Source organism: Poecilia reticulata, chromosome 6, assembly GCF_904066995.2.
Source record: "Poecilia reticulata chromosome 6, P_reticulata-male-v2, whole genome shotgun sequence".
NCBI classification, from domain to species: Eukaryota; Metazoa; Chordata; class Actinopteri; order Cyprinodontiformes; family Poeciliidae; genus Poecilia; species Poecilia reticulata.
In genome coordinates this window covers 16,401,873-16,417,836 of record NC_088835.1, presented here as the reverse complement: position 1 = coordinate 16,417,836, position 15,964 = coordinate 16,401,873, and the positions used below count along the sequence as shown (strand labels likewise).

The window sequence follows — 15,964 nt, the reverse complement described above, 5'->3', positions numbered from 1 at the left end:
TCCCTTAGAGATAGGGTGAGAAGCTCGGTCATCCGGGAGGGACTCAGAGTAGAGCCGCTGCTCCTCCACGTTGAGAGGTGCCAGTTGAGGTGGCTCGGGCATCTGGTAAGGATGCCTCCTGGACGCCTCCCTGGTGAGGTGTTCCGGGCACGTCCCACCGGGAGGAGGCCTCGGGGAAGACCCAGGACACGCTGGAGGGACTACGTCTCTCGGCTGGCCTGGGAACGCCTTGGAATTCCCCCGCAGGAGCTGGAAGAAGTGGCTGGGGAGAAAAGCTGCTGAAGCTGCTGCCCCCCCGGATAAGCGGAAGAAAATGGATGGATGGATGACTTTGAAATGTCTTGCTGCTGAAATGTGCTATACATATAAAATTTGATTTGATTTGACAATGCCACTAATCAGTTAGAGTATGTTTCTAACGGCTTTGCTCTACAACAAGCATTCATTTTTGCTTCTTCCTTTTTTTTTCTGTTTTTTTTTTTACATAAACTTAAGATCAGTCATATGTAAAGTCATCACTTTGCATCTCGTCACATATTTTCATTGGCATTTGGGTCTGGACTTTGACAAGGCAATTTTTAACATGAATATGGTTTCATCTAGAGATAATTACACTATTGTTCCAGTTGTATGTTTAGGGTTATTTTCCTGCTGAAACATGAACCTTCTACCCATGTTCAGGTCAAAGCCATGCCACACCATCATAGTGCCATCCCTATGTGTGCCTGGCACCCTATTTTATGGCATCCTGACAGTGATATTATATTATTATTATTAAATATACACTTTACTTCCCTCTTCTTTTGCAAAGTTACAAAGTGTTCCACAAAAAGATTAATGGAGAAAAGATTATCAGCAAAGAGATTGTATCTGACTTCTGGGGTCAGAGGTTAAGATAAAATGGGCCCTATAATGGAACTAAATCCAATCTCCTTTTGCTTCAAACTGTTACCTAAATATCAACATGAAGCTACCTGTAAATCTTCCATGTTAGGTTGATAATTCTGAAATTTATTTAGGAGTAAGGCTGTGGCTGAACTGAAACAAGTGAAGACTACAGCGAATGAGCTCATTCCAGCGGATTCCAGAGGTCAGCGGCAAAAATGGGCTTAACTTTGTGTTACCAGTTACAAAAGCGAAGCTTAAGTGTGCGCATTGTAAGTGTTTTAGTCAATGCCTTGAGCTGCTTACAGGTTTATAAACAGATTAATCTGAAATGTGATTATTGGAAGAGTAAAGAAGCAAAACTCATTTCAGACTCACAAATCGGCTTTTTATTTTATTTATTTATTTATTTATTTATTTATTTATTTATTTATTTATTTATTTATTTATTTATTTATCTATCCATTCCCTCATTCTTTGATTTGTTTATCATTTATTTTTGACAGACAGCCCTGGGCTTGGGATCCATTGATATAGAAATGGAAACAATTTGATAAAGTTAAGCCATATAAGGAGATTAAAGAGACAAAAGGTATTTGAAAGTTAAAACCTCAAAGGTATTACACTCTGCACTGCAGAGAAGAGAGAAATTGCATCTTTTCCATCAGAAAACAGGTTTTATGGCAAACTGCCCCCTAAAGTCAAATACACATTACTGCTCAGAAACCTTCAGAAACAAGACAAATAAAAATAATCTGACCTTTTGTTTTTTCTTCACATTTTGTCAAATTATAAGTAAAAAAATTAATAAATACATAAAAGGCCACACATTTTAATGTACTTTAATGTAATTTTGTGTAATAAAAATGTAGAAATGTAAACTACTTAAAACTTTAAACTGATTTATAAATGCTGTTACATATATTCTATTGCAGCTCAAAATATTGTAGCACATAGCAAAAAATAAACTTGGTTTTATTTGTTTTTACAAATAAAAATTGAATAAACAAGTGAAATTTATTTGTATTTAGCCCCCTTGAATGTGGGGGCTAAATACCCCACATCAGAATTAGTACATGACTAATGCTGATTATTTGCAGTATTTTTTTTTATTTGCAATTTTGTGTATCCTCTAATATAATATTATTTGTAAAATATTTATTATAAAAGAATTAAAAAAGAATTAAAAAAGCATATTCCAAATTACATCTAACAAAAAATATTTTGCAAAAATACATTGCCCTACAGAACTAATATCCTTCTCTTCTATCCTTTTGTCATTTTACAACCACAAGATTCCTTCTATTTTATCAGCATTTTGACATAAAAATACAACACAATTTTAAGTATTTCTGGTTTGTAATGTTATAAAACTTGTAATATTCCATAATTTAAATACAATGTTTAAAATGTCAGAAACAAATGGGTAATGTGGAGGAGAAGAAAGAATATAAACTGCTTACAAATCGATTTTATACACTCCAGAAGTACTCTTGGATATCGTTTAGGAAAAACTACATTCTGCTGCGTTTTGGTATAGGAGTGACTTTTTTAACTGCTATATAAATGTAGAGATTAGTGGAGAGTGATTACTTTTTTGTTCTTTTATAAGGCTACACAAGTTACAACTGGTAGACGACGTAAAAGGTTTATCCATGCAATGAAATTTCCAGAGTTTTCGAGATGGTCCATGAAGTGGCGACATCAAGTGGTTCTTTACTGTAAAAAAAATGTTTTCGGAAGGATATTGCGTATGAGACCGTATGACGAATAGGAGAAGTTTTGTCAAACGTAAAATACGGAGGGAGCACTTCAAATGGATTGGATTCACTTTGAAGCCGTACGCAAAAGCACTACCGATATTACTATACTATATATACCATCAACAAACTAAATTAAAAATTAATTCCACAGCTTTTCGTTTAATAAAAAAAAATCCTCGTTTTGTACCTATTATTCATCCAAGAACGGTCGATTATAGTACATGTGCACACCTACAGACAAGATAGATCCCCCCCTACTTCCGTCCGTTGGTTTACATCGAGACGATATGATTCTACACACACTCTCTGATCATAAGCAAAAGCGGAAGTATGTTGAGTGAACTATGTCACTTCCGCACATTCCGCTTTGGTCGTTTAATTTTGTCGTTCTTACTCACTGTTTGGCTTTAAATCGTCTCAGAATTAAAAATTATAGATTTTTTTAAATCTATGTGATTTTAGTGTAATTTGGTCAGACACGTATTTTGATGGATGTCGCGTTGTTTTCGTTCGTACAAAGAGGAAGTTGGTCCTCCTGGAATCTCAGTTAGCTGACGTTAACAGCTGTGGAACCCCGGTTAGCTAAATGCGCTAGCCTATGCTATCTTAAAAAGTGATAAAGTAAATGTAGTCTGCACCGTTAAGATAAGGGTTTGGGTCCCCGTATCGTTGGTTCAACAACGTACGGTCCTCTTTGTGTAGCTGTCAAGATAAACGTGGTTTGATAGTGTGAGTGTCTAAATCCTAAACGTGAACCACGATTCTGGTTTCTGTGGGTTGCTTGATTCGCTTCAGGCTGACGTATGTCATCATCTACTGCCAACATGATGGACTTTGATAATATATTGGACATCGCTTCGCAAAACCAGGGTCTCGGTAGTGTTCAAGTAAGTTAAAGATGATTACTTGTACCTATGTTCGTAAAGTGGGAAGCATTGTTACAATTCAGTGTGTTCCATCTGTGTCAGTGAAGGTTCTATAGTACAGCTGGCTGCTAAACGTACAATAGCATGACCCTGCATGGCTTCTGCCTCAAATACGTTATTCCATTTGATTATATATACCTCGTTAGTTTTATGGTTTTAAAAACACATCTAAAACTTTGAAATTGGTTTGTTTAAAAATAACATATTTTCTTTAACAATTCAATGAAGTTTTACGTTCAGCAGCTGATCTTATGTCTCGTCCTTGTCTTTCTTTGCGCAGAAGAGGTACAGTCTTCAGGCGGGACCACCCAAAAAGGACCCAAAGTCTAAAGGTGTAAACCCTGCTGCTGTGCAGGCACTTCTAAAAAAGCGGCAAAATGACACAAAACAGAAAGGTATCTATGACATTAAGTCAGTTTACACAGTAATACTCAAATTAGAGGTGTACAGCTCTGTTTGCTGGAGATTGAATTGTGCCAGTTTTCTCTAGTTTTGCCTCTGATCGGTAGGTCAGATTCCAAACTTTCCCAATTTTGCTATTTAGTACATGTGTTGATGTAGTTTTGACTTTGATAAAGATCTGATCAATTTTAGCATGGATGCATTGAAGGTAAACTTTTAATTTTCCTATTTTCTGTTGGATTCGAGGCTACCATCGCTAACAAAGAAATTGGAACAGATGTCTTACCTCATTTCTAACTCAGTCTTTCAGATTAAAAGATCAAACCTCTAAAATTTGATATTTGTCTCAGTCAGGAAAAGCCCTATTGGTACAATTTTGACTGAAATCTGTACAGATACAGACGATCTCTTTTCTTCTTCTTTTCAGAAATGGAAAGTAAGAAACAAAAAGAGCAGCTATTGGCGAAGAGGGTTGAGTTGAAGTCGGATCGCAAAGCACGAGCTATGGCATCCAGAACCAAGGACAATTTCAAAGGCTACAACGGCATTCCAGTGGTAGAGACTCCGAAAAAGAGGGGCTCAAAAGGAGATAGGCGGGAAGATCATCCAGATGACCCTGAAAGATTTAGGAATAACGCAATCGATCCACTAGACGATGAAGATAATTACGAGTATGAGCAGACCGATTCAGAGGAAGAGCCGGAGCCAGAGATGATGAGGCCACAGAAGACTATGAGTGTCAGTGGGCCCAGTAAATCTGTTTCTAAAAAAAATTCTGGCCCACCCAAACCTCCTCCCCCTGCCATGAACTTTGCTGATTTACTCAGATTGGCGGAAAAGAAGCAATTTGAGCCGGTTGAGCTAAAACCCAAGGTGAAAAAGGAAGAAAGGCTTCGGACAGCCGAAGAGATACGTGAACTGGAGATGGAGCGCAAGGCTAAGAGACCTGACAAAAACAGGGACTCAAAGGTAGATGGTGGAAGAGAAGGACGGTCTTTGTCCACTTCTAGCTCAGTTAGAAAAAGCACTACAGAGAAAGAACCAAAACACAACAAACCACAAAGGAACTCTACAGAAAAGCCAAGTCTGCCCAGTAGATCAGGAAATAAGGTTAAATCAGCTGGAACAAGTGACAGAGGCCTCTCTTTTTCCAAACCCTCTGCAAGTGACAAAGAGAGGAACCGAGAGAAGACGCCTCACGGTGATAGAGAACGATCCAAGATGGGCATTTCTGCTTCATCAGTTGCTACAGTTAGTAAAAGCCCTTCAAAAGCCCACTCATCTCAGGTCTCAGCCAAACATGTAAGCTCCAGGATGGCACTTACCCAAAAACCCAGCACCTCAAGTGACCTTAGCTCAAGAAAAGACAGTTTGTTATTGCATCAAAAAGGAGCTTCAGGTATTCAAGGGAACAGGCATTCTAGTGGAGTTGGAGCTGGCCAGAGGTCTCAACATGCAACCTCACAGCAGACGAGGCCCATTCAAGGCAGTTCATTAAAGCAGGGATCTATAGCTGGAGAGATGAAATCCAACAGAGGAGACCCACAAAGGTCTGGACATAATCCTCTGGTGAGATCAAACGGTAATTCACTGAGGCCGTCTTTGGGCGGTCCTTCTAAGGCAGGGAACCAGTGTCAGGGGAGGCCTATGGGCATACCCCAAAATAAACCTGGTGGTGCACCACAGAGTAGGCCAGGTGGCAGCGGACCTGAAAGAGGTGGATCCCGACCTCCAGGGCCTTTTAGACCTGGTAGTGGAGGACAGGTACCAGGGCGGCCAAACAGTAACCTTGCGTCAGGGCCGGGCAGACCTAAGTGCACTGTTGTGTCGGAGACCATCTCATCCAAGAATGTGGGTGGACCTAGGCCAGGGGTCTCCCCTCGGCCAGGCATGCAACAGAGACCTGGGATGATGCCAGGGATGAGACCTGGGATGATGCCGGGAATCAGACCCGGGGTGATGCCGGGAACCAGACCCGGGATTCCACCCAGACCTATGATGAACAGACCACCAGGTGAGAACCAGGAAATGTATGATGTTGTTAGTGAAGATTTGTAAATGGTTTATTCAAATAATTTTAAAAGCTTTAATGAAAACGCAAAATCATCACTGGTAAATGCATTACCTGAAACTGGTTAAAGTTCGGTTTTGTTCTTGCTAAGGGACCTTTGCTTTCAGCAGTCCATATATACGAACTTACCAATTTCTTATTTTGTTAAAATCACTATGTTTTCTAAATTATCTTTAAATTTACGAAATGTGCCTTTAATATCCAATTAGTCTTTAAATACGCAAATGATTACTGGGATTTAACCAGATTGTGATAAGTTTGTCATTAACACATCCGCAAAGATGGTTAAAACCTTTCAAGGTCAGCGGTCTTTGAATAGAGTTTAATCTTTTCTTTTCACCATCAAAATAATCAAATCACATCTCAAGTCTCTAAGAACAAAATCTGTTGCCAACAATTGAAGTATTTCCTTTCCAGGAACCTCGCTACCACCCATCACAATTGCATACAAGAGGAAGTATGAGGATGAGGAGGAAGAGTATGACCCTGAAATGGACGACTTCATTGATGATGAAGGTGAAGAACAAGACGAAATCTCCAGGCACATTAAGGAGATCTTTGGCTATGACCGAAACAGGTGAGTGTTCTCTTCATGGTGTCTGGTGTTAATGGGGTATTGTGACAAATGGGTTTGGACTTTGTATTCACTCACATACTGTAAGGATTTAGATCTCTGAAAAAAGTCCAGATACAGTAATAATACAAATAACCTGCTGTTACATGGCCACCACACTCGGAGCTTGTTATTCTACCTTCTGCACTGGTTTTGTATAAGGTAGTATTGTGGTACGAGAGTCCAGAAAGATATGATTATTGTTTATTTCTCACTCGAGGGGCATCGCAATTAATTTGACTATAATTGAAAAGTTAATGAGAGTACTTCAGGCCAAACGGTGAATCTCACAGATTCATTAAACACAATATTTCACACTTTGAATTCTTGGTTGTGATAAATATGACTTGTACTTAATCTGAAAATGTCAATATTTCATTGGACTAATTAAAAAGTAGTTGCTAGAAAAACTGGCAGTTTCTCACTCACTCACACTGATGCGCACCTTTCTATGGACTGGCAGAAAAATAGCTCATTCAAATATTGAGCAGATGTGGAAGATCTGCCTGAAAAGGAAAAGAAAAATCATGGAGTATTTTTTTTTTTTACAGTTGATTTTTTTTATTTACACAGTTTTCCATCTACAAATACATATTCAGTATAGATTTCTATGTTAAAGCAATTGATTTGTCAAAATATCAATTTACTGCTACTTTGTTGGGGGTTTTTTTTCTCTCAGGTACAAAGATGAAAGTGACTATGCTCTTAAATTTATGGAGAGCAGCTGGAAAGACCTGCAGAAAGAAGAAGCCAGGAGGTATCAAAATGGGCATTTTTGTAATTTTTCTCTCCTGATTTAAAGTAATTGTAACCGGTAACATAATTTTTTTATACTTTTACCTTTGCCTTACTTTAGTCTAAGAATGGCTGTGCAAGAGGACCTGGAGGAAGAGCGGCGAGAGGAAGAAGAGCTGAGAAAAAAAAAGGTCAAGAGGAAAAAAATCAACTGAAGCTCCATTCCAGTTTTGATAAATAATCCTTTGTCCTCTGAATGCTGACATGGCGGCGTGGCGATCCTACAGCATCAAGCCCACATTTGACCGTGTGTTTTGATGGAGAAAGTCATTTGTTGTGAATTATCTATCAAAAGATGATATGCAAAACCCATTGGAAGCATTTAGTTAATAATGAGAAGTTCTCAAGTCCATATTTATTTCCTCTACAAAGTTCTGGATTTACAATCTGGAAAGAATTGAACTTTTAACAAACATGAATCCGTTTTTCTCATCTCGCCAATAACAGGGACAGTTTTCAACATATTTTCTGTTACTTTTTTCAACCAATTATTTGAACATATTGTTAGTTATTGTGCATAAAACATTACCAATTCATATGTTGTGTAAAATATTTTGACAATAATAATTGCATAAAGGCTTTTATTTAACAGTACTGTCTGATGTCAATTTTTCTCAGATTAAGATTATTTTGGTAAATTTATATATGAAGAGGTTTGGTCCCAGTTTTCTTTGTTAAAAACTAGTGGTTTTGTCTGTCTTAAAATGAGCATAATATTTTACTAATTATGTGCTGCTTTTTAAGGTAGTAATTGCTGTGTAGTGGATGCAATTTTATTGGTGATCAAATTCTTTCAAATCGGTTTTTCAGCTCCCTAGAATATTATCGGTTCTACCCACAATGAGCATCTTGCACAATCCATTGACACTTCTCCAAGGACAAACTACTTTAAAACATTAGATATCATTATGCGCAGCTTTCTTAACTGGATCCAGTAGACGGATAAAGAGGCATTCTTATCAAGAAACACTCACATTTTAACTACATTTTTAGTCTTAATAATTGTAAATGCCTAAAATATGAAGGAAAACTTTCATAAAAATTATAATGTATAAAGCATTCCCTTGAGAGGTTTCAAAATGGCTTAGTACAATGAACAATGAAGATGAAAGGATACTAGAAAAACCAACGGTGTGAGCCTGAATAATGTTTATAGTGTGAAATGTTGACTGGTATAATTTTGTGTGAAATTGTCTATTTGAGAAATAATTTAAACATTAAATGACAAATATCCAATTTTAACATAAAATATGAAAATAAAGGCATTTCCTTTTAGGGTTTTCATTTTTACCTAAATGTCATTAATTGAAATCCTGATTTTAGCTATTAGGCTTGGTATTTCTATTCTTAATTTTAATGTTACGTATAGTAGGGATGTTTTCATGACCGACTGCTTATTTTGACACCTGGTTATATATGACAATGCCTTGCCTTACTTTTGGTGTAGGGGATTTTTCGAAGTGGGCGGGGCTTGAGTCGGTAGTGACATCAGTGTCACCTAGCTACGCCTTTGGCTGCTCCTCCAAGTTTGCGGAAGTTTATCAATAGAGCTGGAATTATACAACTGGCAGGAGCATCAAACCTAAAGAATAACTCGTATATTCATATTTGTTTTGGCTAATTTCCGGGTGAAGTAGATGGACCTCAAGTCAGAGAAAATACAGCGGATCTTCACAAAGGTTAGTTTGAACAAATGACAACTTTGAAATGTGTTCAGTCTAAACTTTCATTTGGAAAAGCCGGCTAGCTTTGTAGGCTAGTTTCTATTAGCTTCTGTCAGCCTGAGCAAACTGGAAGAACCAGCTTAGCTACTGAAATTCTTGAAAGGAACTTAAATAAGATTACGAAGTGAGAGTGCAATTATTCTTTTTGGACGGATTTGAAGAATATTAACCCATTGAATTGAGCAACTTAAATGTATTTACCTGTACAGAAAACTATTAAAATAAAAGCTTATGCTGTTTTTCCTGTCTTACCATTACTATGACAATGAGCAAAAAGAAAAATATTAACAGTAAAATATTTAGAATTTGTGTAGAAAATGATAAATATTTAATTGGCCAATTCTTTCAAGAAACTGACAGTTTCAGTAAAAAATAAAAATAAAAATCCCTGCTCGTTTGTAAAATAACTGAAATTTGTGGCAGAAGTTTTAATAGTTCTTACTATTTTGAGTTAATTGTACAGATGTGTTAATTATTAGGATTTTAATAATACTTTAAAGTTTTAACACAAGTTGGAAAGTGATGTACAAGATTTTAAAATAAGCAGAGAAATAAAAAATTAAAAACAGCATCATAGTAAAAGTAACACAGGACAATATACAAGAATAATTCTTCATAAGTTTAAAAAAAAGGGTTATTAAAAAGAGTGCAATCTAAAGTTAGAGAAAATACCACACGAGTGCAAATCAATGTGGGTGCATCGAATATGGCTGCTCCCAAAAGTAATAGGTTTTAAAAGATGAAAGTTAATTTGTCAGTCCTTTTTTTTCCATTAAGGTTTCCTTACAAATAAAGGTTAGAAAAATATGTTTTCTCCATAACAATCCTTCTTATGTCTGTATCTCCCTCCAGATATTTAAATGTGTTGTGGTGCATCTTAATCTTTAACATATAATTGATTTTTTTGAAAAAGCTGAATGTACTTAGTTGCCTTTCTCGCTCTAAATCAATTGTGACGTTGTGTTGATATGAAATGACTACATTTCAAAAAACATTTCTTTTTTTGTCAGCTGTCAAAATCACACTGATGCGACATCAGTTGTGCAACAGAACAGGACATATTACGCCATGTCATGATTTATTTAGAGTGACTTGGAAAACTACATCCTTACTGCTGAATGACTTTTGAACGATGAAAGGTCGAGTCGTGTATCTAATAATGGGCAATAATGTCTCCTAACCCTGAGTTAAGAATATTTAGTTTGGATGAATTTAGACCTCAGGGTCAGAAACTGAGGATCATTCTTAAAGAGAATCCAGACTTTTATTGTGTAAGTCATAAAACAAATTGAGTTTTGTGCTCCCTGAGCACACAAAAAAAAAAACCCTTAAAATAAAAAACTTATCCTTTATAAATGTTATATAAATGCTTTTACTAATCGTTTCTTTTTCCCTCTACTAGTACAAATTTGGAGATGTCACAGTTGAGGAACTTCAAAAAATTAATCGCATCTTCCCAGACATGAAGCTGTACACTGGCATGTACAGTAAGTTTTTGTGCTACCTTTACATTTGTTTGACAAAATACATTCTGGTGAAAATGTATTTGCTCCCTAACATATTTCTGCTCATTAATCACATTTCAGTATCAGGAAGAGTAAATATGAACAGCAAATGACGATTTCATTTAAGGCAAACCAGGCTATCAAATCCAACCATGGCCTATGTGAAAAAGTGATTGACCTCCAAACTTAATCAGTTGCGCCAACTAACTTCCATCAAGTGTTTTCTAATGCTCACAGTGAGTCTTTTACCTCACTGTGGAAGAATTATAGCCACCTCTTCTTTCAGAATGCGTTTTACTTCAGCCTCATTGGAAGGTTTTTTGCAAGATAAAGTTTTTTCGGGACATTCTACTGCAATCTCAATGTGACTTCTCTCCAGACTTTGACCAGACCACTCCAAATTCATGATTTTTTTATTTTTTTGTGTGTTTTGTAGCAGTTCAGTGTTGGCTTGCTGGTGTGTCTGAGCTCAAGGTCACAAATCTTTGCTCAAATAATCTCCATGGGAATTTTCTGGTAGAGGACTGAATTGGTCAATTAGTTGCGTCTAATTGACCCAACTGACGAGTTGACCAGGTCCTGATGCAGGAAACTGGCCAGAATCATCACAGTTTTACCGCCATGTTTGACATCACAATGATGTAGCTTTCCTAAAATGCTCTGTTATGTAACTAGAAGCAAATCTAAGGGGGCAAATACATTTTCACAATACTGTGTTAACTTACAGGTGATGTATTGTGTTTTTCAGCATCCTCTGATAACAGCCAGATGGAGCTCCTGAAATTAACTGGCGTCATTCCTGTGAAGTATGATGGTAAGAATTTTACAAACACTGTCTATGCAGTTTTACGTCAGAGGATGTTCTAACGGCAGCCTCTCTCCTTCAGGCCGCTCCTACAACTTCCCCATTGAGCTGTGGCTTCTGTATTCATTCCCGTTCACGCCTCCGATATGCCTCCTGAGGCCCACCTCCAACATGGTGATCAGAGAGGGAAAACATGTCGACGCGAAGGGACGGATCCACCTGCCGGTTCTTCACAACTGGGATCATGTAAGCTTTCGCGTTTGCTATCTATATTCTAAAATTGCACTCGTGTCTAATTTGGCATCGGGACCTTCACTGTCTCGTAATCTTGAGTAAAAATACTGTGATTTCACATGTCTGTTACACTAAAATCTATTGCGGAATCAAACCTTTTTTTTTTTTTTTGTGGAAAAAAAAAAAGCATTTACTCCTACCGCTTCTAAAATTATATATTATTAGTGATGTAATACTGCTAAAACTCTTATGTTAGTAAATAGACCAAAGCAAAAATATAAGCACAGTGCTAAACTTACAAGTATTTTTCTGTGTTCTATGAAGGAACATAAGTATAGGAAACCGATATTAGCTGATAAATTAGCGAGTCTATCTGCTGAGTTAGCTAACATGTAATCTGCTGCTTATCTTACAGCCTCGGGTTTTTGGGATGTTTTGGGACTATTGAAACAGTACATTTGACCCTGTGTGTCTCATAGCAATAACTATCACAAGCCTAGCTGTGACGTTCTCATCAGCCTTACTCTGTTACAGCCCAGGTCATCCGTCGTGGGTCTCCTGAATGAGATGATTTCCAAGTTTGAGGAAGACCCTCCGCTATCTTCCAGGACCACAGAAGACACCAAGGACCCCAATGAGCTCATGGCTTATGTGTCTAATCTGAAGATCAATGATGGTGCTGCTCTTTACATTCACTCTTAATTTTTACCTTCACAAATCAGACTTTATTTATTTATTTTTTTTTTATGTCATTTTATATTAACTTCAGGTGGGATCAGGCATCAAGACCAGCAAAACATCAAAGTTTCAGTTGTTGGAGGAGGAGATTTGGGCATGGCGTGTGTGATGAGCATTTTATCTAAGGTAGCTAGCTATCTTAGTTTTTGACAGTGTAGCAGACAACATTTTTTTTGGTTTTGTGAGATGAGTTAATGCTACTGAGTTAATGCTTATCTCTTTTTCACATGGTGTAGTGTAATGTGGACAAACTAGTTTTTATGGACGTCGCTGAAAGCTCCTCCAAAGGCGGCGCCACGGATCTGGAAATCTTCAACCTGCCGAAGGTGCAGGTATCCAGAGGTGCGTCACTTTCTGCTCCGTCATGTTATGACTCATCGGTCCTTTTTGGCTAACAATACTTTTGGTATTTGAAACGACTCCTGGCGTTGTGCTGACAAGGTCTTTCCATGATGACTCACCACCTTGTTTGCTTAGTTTTTAAGATGTGCTTGTGTTCCAAGAAGACTTTTAGCAGCAATTACTGACCGTGTTAAATGTTTTATTACGTAGATATTTCATCTTCGGCGGGGTCCAAGGTTATAGTGGTGACAGTCAACTCATGGAACAATGACGAGTCGTATGTAAAGGTGGTCCAGACTAATGTTGACTTGTACCGAGGAATAATCCCCAATCTGGTACATCTTAGCCCCAATGCCATCCTGCTTATTGCCTCACAACCAGGTCAGTAAAAGACACTTCTTCAAAGCTTTATGCTTTTATTGCTGTCGCATAACCTCACCTCCTACCGATTCAGTGGACATCATGGCGCACGTTGCTTGGAGGCAAAGTGGTCTCCCTCCGACACGGGTGATTGGAGCAGGGTGTAACCTGGACTCCGAGCGTCTGAGCCACATTCTGGATATTAATCTGAATACACACAAACCTGCCTGGGTCATAGGAGAGCTCTCAGACAATAAAGGTGAGTGGGAGATGGTTACATAAAGGTTTATGTTAATGCTGTTTTCACAAAAAACTGGTTTAACATTTACCCTGATGGATCTTTGAGTCAGAGTGTACAGGTGCATCTCAATATATGTTCATTTATTTTAATAATAAAAAATAAATACATTAAAAGTGAAGTTCACATATGGATTCATTACACTTTGTATAATACTTCAAATATATTTGGTTTTGATGTCTCGCATTTTCCTATTGACAAAGCTACATAGATTCTCTATGGGATTTATATGTTACAATAATCCATGTTGCTTGTCACACTTTTTCCTTCCACACAACTTTCCGTTATAATGCTTGAATATAGTATTTTTTGAATAGCCAGTTTCTTTACCAATGTCTCTTCTGGGTAGCCCCTCTAGTGGACGGTGTCGGTGAATTGGACAACAATCAACTCAGCCATCTTCCTTATGAGTATTTAGGCGACAGTATGACTATAAGAGAATATTTTTGTGTTTCAAATCTGTTTTCATTGCTCTTACAAAATATTCTATATTCTTAACTTTAAAGTTTTTGTTATATTTGTTTAGAAAATCTGTTGAGATGTACCTGTAAATTTCACATGACTCCTTGAGAGCAAAGGTGGGAAACAAAATTATTCCTCTTAATTTACTCAACTCTGACCAAAATATCCGAGAAGGTAAAATCTGTTTTAATTTATAGTGTAAGATTTTCTGTGTGTAGTTACATCTTTAGTTTTGCTTGTTTACAAAAAAAAAACTCAGAATATTGGAAAATTTGATCTACAACGTTTTACACTCATAAGAAAAAACCTAATACAGTTAGAAAATGTATCTGCCTTTATTTTAACTTTTGTCCCTTTTGCTCATCTGCACCATTATTAGGGTGACAAGTTGTGTAGTTCTTCCAGCAGATCTTGCATGTGGAACATCATGCGTACCATTAAGCTTACCAGTATTTCTGTGTGTGTTTTGATAGTTCCTGTAATAAGTAACATTGGACTGAGTTCTAACGGAGAACTTGAGATCGCCCCAGGATCTAATTCTACAAAGCCGTTGCTAGACAGGTACTTTTGCTACAAACATGGACTTAAGGCGTAGCTTTTATTAATCTCTTATCATTACTCATATTTAAATTTTTTATTTTTCCCATTCAGAGCATTTGATCTCATGAAAAATCGAGGCCAGCGGTCCTGGTCTGTTGGTCTTTCTGTGGCGGACATCACCAACACCATCTTGACAGATAAGATGAAGATTCACTCCATCTCCACACTGGCTCAGGTAGCTCTTAAGTTATTAAAACAATAGATCCACTATTGCAAAGTCTCACCCTATAAGTGTACTTCAGTGAATTACAATCTCAATGAAAAGGTAATGTTAGTAGTTCCATTCAAACAGTGCAGCTCTATATAGTCATTCCTTGCATCTCAGTTATATGGCAGTTATTGTGTCAGTCAAGGAGGGTAAGCCGAAAAAGGACATCAGTGAGACCCTAGATGGTCACAAGTGTAGGAACAATGGCGGTATAAAAGGTGCACAATCAACCATACAGCCTTCAAGAATAAAATTAAAAATTTTGTAAATTAGATTTTGAGAGATTCACAATGCATGGACTGAAGCCTAGAAAATGAGTAATACACAAAAGTATAAATGATGCAAATTGTCAAATAAAGTGTTATTGCACTATTCATCCAGGTGACTATATTTGAATTGATTTATAATTTTTTTTATCTGCGTTTTGCTTTCTTAGGGCTGGAGTGGTATAGGCGCAGAGGTGTTCCTCAGCTTGCCGTGCATTATGGGAGCAAACGGATCCGCTCGGTTGGCTGGAGTGACACTGGGACCTGAAGAAGACTCCAAGCTCAGGGAAAGCGTCAACTCGCTCTTCGTCCTCATGAGTCAGATCAGAATATGAATGTAATGAGAAATCTGGGAATACTTGCTGCTAAATAGTCAGCGATGGACAGTGATTGCGCTGAAGTTTAGAAAAAAAGCCATGTAATTTCCCATGTCTGTTTCTCCTCAAAACATGGACATCGCGTACTAAATCATTGTAAAATATATATATATATATAATTGCACTTTTTTTTTTTTTTTTAGCTTGGAGGCATTGGAAGCTCATTTTGCACTCATGTTATATTGAGGTAATGTTTCATTTTCTTTTATAGCCAAGGTATTTTATGCAGAACATCTGAAAGATGAGTGCAGTCTTGGGTAACAACTCGATGTGGAAAATGCCATTCGGGATACCTTGTCTATTTATGCAAGCTAATATAATTCTGAGTAAATCACAGTTTTGGATTATGAAGATGAACTATGCATATAGTAACCCAGAAAGGGTGTGGGCTGTAGACCAGTAGACTGACTTAAATTAAGCTTTTGTATCTGCTGTCATCCCGTTTCCTTGCTCTTAGTGTACTCTTTATGCAAAAAATCTTGCATAATATGAACGGAAGCTACTCAAGACTTGTATATTTTGTAAGACTACATTATTTTGTTTTTATGCAATAAACATTTGAAAGCACACGATTGCTTGAAGAACATAAC

The 15,964-nt window shown here is 37.4% G+C and overlaps 2 protein-coding genes across 2 annotated transcripts; both read left to right on the top strand.

Moving 5' to 3' along the window:
• Positions 1-2,976: 2,976 nt before the first annotated feature.
• spty2d1 (SPT2 chromatin protein domain containing 1) lies at positions 2,977-8,046 on the top strand. Its single transcript, XM_008411544.3, has 6 exons — positions 2,977-3,535; positions 3,855-3,969; positions 4,404-5,990; positions 6,465-6,624; positions 7,340-7,417; positions 7,517-8,046. The coding sequence occupies exons 1-6, from the start codon at positions 3,452-3,454 to the stop codon at positions 7,608-7,610; spliced, it is 2,118 nt and encodes a 705-aa protein (XP_008409766.1). The 5' UTR covers positions 2,977-3,451; the 3' UTR covers positions 7,611-8,046.
• An 878-nt stretch (positions 8,047-8,924) lies between these two features.
• On the top strand, positions 8,925-15,963 carry uevld (UEV and lactate/malate dehyrogenase domains). Its single transcript, XM_008411546.3, has 12 exons — positions 8,925-9,134; positions 10,582-10,666; positions 11,433-11,498; positions 11,572-11,735; positions 12,258-12,399; positions 12,493-12,587; positions 12,698-12,803; positions 13,014-13,184; positions 13,258-13,422; positions 14,397-14,484; positions 14,575-14,698; positions 15,168-15,963. The coding sequence occupies exons 1-12, from the start codon at positions 9,093-9,095 to the stop codon at positions 15,330-15,332; spliced, it is 1,413 nt and encodes a 470-aa protein (XP_008409768.1). The 5' UTR covers positions 8,925-9,092; the 3' UTR covers positions 15,333-15,963.
• Position 15,964: the final 1 nt, after the last annotated feature.